The 6,609-nt window shown below is 36.6% G+C and overlaps 1 protein-coding gene across 1 annotated transcript in view; it reads right to left on the bottom strand.

Moving 5' to 3' along the window:
• Positions 1 to 1,172: 1,172 nt before the first annotated feature.
• VPS50 (VPS50 subunit of EARP/GARPII complex) overlaps positions 1,173 to 6,609 on the bottom strand; it is an 85,126-nt gene continuing 79,689 nt past the window's right edge. The window contains exons 26-28 of the mRNA XM_005480249.4: positions 6,203 to 6,324; positions 3,113 to 3,302; positions 1,173 to 1,907 (exon numbers count right to left, since the gene is read on the bottom strand). Coding sequence (XP_005480306.1) covers positions 1,788 to 1,907; positions 3,113 to 3,302; positions 6,203 to 6,324 — 432 coding nt within the window. The 3' untranslated portion in view covers positions 1,173 to 1,787. The remainder of the gene's footprint in view (positions 1,908 to 3,112; positions 3,303 to 6,202; positions 6,325 to 6,609) is intronic.

The following is a 6,609-nucleotide window of genomic DNA, read 5'->3' as shown; positions in this document are numbered from 1 at the left end:
AAGGATTTGTTTGGGAGCTTACTTAAAAATAACAAGTCAAACTATAGATATACTACAAAGAATCACTCCTGATTGTGGCTTATGCAATTGCTCACCTTGACCCTGCATTCCAATGATAATACTTCTACCTTTTGGTAAGCACTAAAATTACAGTGACCTAAGCAGCTCAGGAGAAATTAAATGTGTTCAGCTCACCAAATCTCTGGTAAAGATATTTGAATTTCTTATTTCATCCAAGGGAAGAAAATGGAAAGATATTTTACAGTAATAGTCTCCAATATGTTTCTGTTTCTTCCAAGAGCTCTCGCTCAGGATTTGACTCCAGGGCAGACAGGCTGACGCAGAAGTGCACACTTTAATCTGTCCCACCTTTTTAATTACGATTAAAGTGATTCAGCTTCAACATATATGGTGACAAACCTCTAAGCAAGATTTAAACAGAACTAGGCAAGACAGCATGGTCAATAAAGAACAGTGTAAATTTTGTTTTAAATCTTATTTCCTTTGAAATAAGGACAAGGAAGCTAAATACCACACGGTCAATGTTTAAAATGTAAACTCTATTATTATTCTAAAATTGTATACAGGCTTTCTCTAAACTCACACAATGATGCTCAGTACACTTCTGAAGAGGAAATCAGGCCACAGAAAAGATCAATCATGATGACTCCATGAGGCAACTTTCTGTCACTGCAGTACTGCTGATATTCACTAACTCCTGGTTCCCTCGTGTCTGAATTAATGAACAATGGCAAGTATGAATCCCAAACTGAGAATTCAGCATGCTGCACACACCAGTGTATTGCAGCCCTTGTAATTAACTTTAACTATTAGCTCAAAGTTTCCTTTAAAATGGTCAGAGAGCACTCCAGAAGTCATCTGTGTAATAAAAAATAAAATTCCTGAAACTTTACATACTGAAAACCAAAGGTAAAACAGAAAATTTCAGTGAAGTCAGTGATGCTCTGACAAATTGATTTCCAGGGCATATATGCAGTTAAGCCATTTTACTTTGTTCAAGATCACTCAGGATGCTACAGCAAAGCAGGAAACAGGAAGACTATCTTCATATCAATCCAAAACTTCGGTCAGAAAAACATTCCTCTGATTCCCTGGCATTATTGCTGGCATTTTGCATTGTTGAATTGGAAAAACAAAGTCTCACAAACAAATCATATTAGCATACAATGTTTATTATCTTCTATTAATCTGAAGTCAATCATTTTGATATGACTAAATTAATTCTGAAATAAACAGACATTTTTAAATACATATGAAGATGATGGGCTCCAACATGAGAGTACTTAGTTGGTCTGCACTCTTAATCCACATGCAGGATACATAGATCAAATTATTATACATATCCTTTAACTTTACACTGGACTATAATACAGCACAATTTCTGGAGGTGAAAGCAGGGAGGAAAGAAATCATATTTTCAAGTCGCCCTTTTATTTAAAAAGAGCATCAATGATATATTAAACCATTGTGTTTCTGATTTTTATTTTACTTACAGTATACACTTTTGTAAAACATATAGCTCATCAATGATACACAGTGGCCCTTCACTAAGGGCAAGTAATCAAAAAGAAAAAAAAAGAAAAAAAAAGAAAAACAACAGAAAATAATTCTACAGATTAGAAAAGTAATATTTTAGACCAATTTCACTTCAGAGTGTCTCCAATGTTGCTAGGAAAGGTCATGCACAACATTTCTAACGTTGTCATTAGTCCATGAGAGAAATGTCTGCATGCTTCACATGTCAGAAAGAAAGCAGCTTTCTCCAGTTATCTCTTAGGCCTGTCTGTGTCATCAATGGTAGCTAACAGCTTCTGTCTTGCCTTTTTGTTGATGTAGGTGCCCAGACAAATATTCACCAGATTGGTCAGCTGCTTAGTGGAATATTCCTGGCAAACAAAACCAGATCAAGTTAGGGCAGAATAAAACACCAGACAAAGACGGAAAATTTTAAAATACACAGACATACTCAGTGTGGATTTCACAACTGATAGAAGCATCAGTACACAGGGAAGATTTAAAGCTGTAGTGCAGTCATGTCTGGATAGTTTTCATAGTTGAGGCAGAGGACAAAACTGTATTTTGCTACATGGTGGCTTATAATGGAAAATGCTTATGACTTTAAAAGTACTGGACAGAGTTCACATAAAGTAAGTCTGTGAACATGTACATAAATCAATTTTTAATGTGTTTTCCATTCTTTGGGAGGCTTGGTGGGAAAACATATGCAAATCATTAAGCCTTCAACACAAAACCTTTTTTTTTTTTTTTACAAACTTCGATAAATGTTGGTGATCTTTTTTATTTTGACTTCCCATTTCCAATAAGCTTCTAAATGCTTCTGTCTGCAGAGTCTCCAAACAATTTTGATTTCAGTATATGATAAAGGATGAAAAAATGTCAAAAATGTGAAGAAAACACCTGTGAAAATATCGTATTTGCCAGTAATATCTTTATGTCTTAACACCATCCAAAACATAGCTTCCACCAATGTGTTTTAAAAAAGAATTTTTCCCTGTAGGTCATCAAACCCCATAACTCACAATCTCTCTTGGGGCTTCAGGCAATACAAGGAAAATTCATTCACACACATATTTCTCTCCTCCATTTCTAGTGGGACTTAATCCCAAAATACAGATTTCAAGTGCTTCACTTTAAAAGACTTTTTACTTCAAAGATGGGTATTCCCAAGAGCATGTGACTATTACTTACAAAGATCTGTCATAATTGTTAGTCTATGCTAGAGTGAAAGCATCTGAATATTTTCAAAACACAAATATTGACTTATCTCAGCAAGAAATTCTGATTAAGCATTATATCATATCATTCATATCATAAAGTTGAACATATCCATGCACACATACACTTATATTTATACTGCTTCCATTATAATTAACATTATTATAATAATATTTATTATAATGAAACTTTCTGTAAGTTACATTATAATAAATGAAAATGTTCATATTTTCATATATGCCTATATTCATTTTTAACACATAAAAGAATTGATTATTTCTAGTTGTTAGGATGTTTTTATCATCAGGGTGAATTTTCTCAATAGAGAGGGAAAGAACGCAAATTTAACCCTTACCCTATGTTCTTTTATCCAGGATTCCATGTCATTTTCTGTCAGGTAGTATGCTTTAATGTAGGTTTCCACAAATTCTTTATCTGGAATAGGCCTAATGTCTGTTAACTTTTCTAGTTTCATTAAGAATTGTTGAAAATCCAGCTGCATCAAGGCACGTCCTTCATTACTGCACTTCTTTACATTGGCATAACTAAAAAGAGAAACAGTGAAAAGCAGAACTTAGAAGGAAATAAAAATTAATTTTGCTCCTCAAAAAAATTAGTAATTAATTAACTTAGTATTTTGAACCTTGAGGAGGAGCAAAGTTAAATGGTTTTAAGTCAAAAGCAGACAAGAGCTTCTCTTAGGATGTCTGCTGCAGAGTTTTATTTGCATTAGTACAACACATTTTAGCCCAGTTATTGAACAGAACCCCACTGTACCTAGTGATACTTAGAAAAAACACACCCTCCTCTCCCAAAAGCCACAAAAAATCTCACATTGAACAATTTACTATAAGTTAGAGTAAATTAAACCAATGCTAATTAGCACACTGGACAGTGGTTTCAAGTGATCACAACCACTGGAGTCTGAAAGGTACCAGAGCAGCTTTAGGAAAGGTCACCAGGAGCTTGCTGAACCAAGTGGGAGCAGCAAAGACACAAAGCTACTTGTTCAAAAAAAGCCACAGCAGCCAGAGGATGAAGGGTGGCAGCACTGGCTCATCTCTGTGAGAAGTAGAGGATTTAATGAGAACAGGTTGACAGGAAACTAGTGACAGGTTAGAGGAGAGAGTAGATGAGTTTAAGGGCAGGGTAACACTAGCAATGATCACAGTGGAGTGATAGGCAACAAACAAGGAAAACAATCTTTTCAGCTCTTCAAATGGATAAGGAACTGCATTTGCCAAGATCAAAGGAACTGACACTGCAATGCCCTTAAGAACACCAATTTCAACTGTGTACAGGGTCAGGGGCACAGTGACTTGAGAGACTTAAACCAGCTCATCCACCAGCTGCTCCCACAAGTGAGAACCGTGTCTCACTCTTCCCATGTACCAAATCCAAAATAAGCTCAGTTTTTCACTGTTTCACAAAGTTGATCCTAATTATTATACACTCCCTAGATGATTAGGTTTGATGCAAAAGAGGCAGCAGAAACATGTAGCTGGAAGCTGGATGCACAGCAAGGTCAGGTTAAGAATATGAAGAAATGTCACACAGAATGCAGAATGCAAAAGTAACAGAGGCAAAAAGAAAGAGGGCCAAGGCAAAAGTCCTCTGGAGCTTCATAGAAGACTAGCAGATGATTTTCAGTTGGCTTAAGAAGCCAGCAGGGAAACAGGAGAGAACACAGAACTAGGAGACAGGGAAGGACTAATTTAAAGACATAGCTGACTGCAGTGGAGGTAATTCTTCATTCAGTGAAGAGCCTGATGAAAGCAATTTCAGTTAACTGGATGAGTCTTAAAAAGCCTTCATGGCTTTTAACTCCATACATTCATTGAATGCAGAGATAAAAGAAGTTACACATTCAGAGAGTCAGCTATTCAGAACACCTTCCTCCCCTTTTCACAGTGGGAAAAGAACCTACAAGATACATAAAAATAACAGAACTGGCCAAGAATAAGAAATTACAGGCAAATATTTGGGAGAAGATGATAATGAGTACTTTTTACACTCTCAGAAATGGTACAGTACAAATTATATCAGGAAAGTATTCCTAGTCCAACCTGCTTAGGCAAAAGTAAAGGTCAAAGTTTCATGGAAAGTCACAGATATGAACCTAAACTGTGGCATGAAGCAAGACATATGAGTGATGATCCTCACAGATAAGGATTAAATGGTTCATCAACACTGAAGCCACAAAAGAGGAATGAGATGGGATGTAAGAAAAGGAAACAAGTTGAAAACAAACACAAAGGCGGAGGTAGAGGAGGTTAATAGTGATTGACAGTGTTATCGACTTGAAAGGCAAGGGGAACTGACAGGAGAAGAGATAGGCCTTTGATTCACTTTCTTTTATTTGAAAGTAGAAAATAAAATTTTAAAAAGAGGAGCTAGCTGTATAGGCCACATATTATATGAATAGGAACTGAGACCTGACAGAGACAGGTCATGCATAGATTTAGTTACCCTGAACATGAAATTGTGAGACTGCTAGAGACTGCAAAAGGATGATGGCATGAAAAAATGAGCAGGAGATTAAAAAATGATGCCTTTATGGAAACAGTGGAAGCTGATGATTCTCAACAGGTAGCTAACACTTGGAGAAGAAGGGTGTTTTGTTGAGGTCCTAATTTAGAACAGACAGCAGGAGAGTGGGATGGAAAGAAGTAAAATGGGTAGTAGGGAGTGAATAGGCTAAAGATAACCAGGAAAGAAGCATGGAAACATGTAGAGGGAGTGGAAGACAGCACACATTCTATGATGCAGAAGTAGTTCTGGTAAGAGCCCAATCATACGTAGTCCAATCACATAGGACAAAGCCATCAAAATAAATTCAGGGAATGAAAAGTCTGCAGTACTCAGGCTACAAAATTGAATCCAAAAAGAATGGGACAACGATCACAAGAGCAAGGGACGAGCAAGGTGTAGGTTCCTGACTAAGGTGCTTGTGCAAGCCAACTAACACATCTCTCTGTTCTTGATGAATTTGGAAAAATCATGTTCCATAGCTGCTTTAAGAAAACTGACAGTGCTGAAACTCCATCTTTCTTCCTGTCAAGGATAAATGGCATCACCGTGGAAGTACTGACTATTATACTGCAACTTCCTTCTTTGGTCTGCTGGGAAATGATAGTTTTCATATAGAAGTTTCTTTGAAGGAGTGCTTTATTTTCAAATGCATCAATAAAACATTCAAAGTCATTCTTCAGCAGTATCTAGGATCAGGACCACCCTCTTTGGGCTTAATGCTGCACCAGATCGTGAAACAACTGCTAAGGAGTGTGTTAAGCACCAATAGTTTTTAGGGTCCCCAAAAGCACATGAACTCAAAAGGACACTATAAAATTAGAACTTTTAACTCAATAAAACTTTTAACTCTATAAAATAAACATTGTCATTATAGACATACTTACCCCAAAGCAAGACCTTCATAATTACTTACCCTTCCACAAGGGTTCTATTGGCCAAGCGTATGCAGTGCTCCCAAAGGATGTTGGAGACTGGCAATGGAATACGGACTCTCTTAGACACATCATTCAACCTCCTGTTAAATTCTTCAAATTCCTAATAGAACATAAAAGATGTTTATTCCTTAAGGTAAAAGCAGATCATACTCTGTACATCCAACAACAGCAACAACTAATTAGAAATGCACATGAAAGAGAATACTGAAAAGGAAGAGCAAAGAAGAGAGGCTTAATAGGCACAGACTGTAGACAGCTCAAAGCATAAAGTAGAAAACATTTCACTTTCTAGTATATCACTCACAACATTACCTCAGTGATTTTTTTAAAGGAACTGTTGCTCTCCTCCCCAGAGCTGTAGTTCTCTATGAAATTGACACCTCTG

This window comes from Zonotrichia albicollis, chromosome 1 (genome assembly GCF_047830755.1).
Source record: "Zonotrichia albicollis isolate bZonAlb1 chromosome 1, bZonAlb1.hap1, whole genome shotgun sequence".
Taxonomy (NCBI): domain Eukaryota; kingdom Metazoa; phylum Chordata; class Aves; order Passeriformes; family Passerellidae; genus Zonotrichia; species Zonotrichia albicollis.
This window is presented reverse-complemented; position numbering and strand designations above follow the sequence as displayed.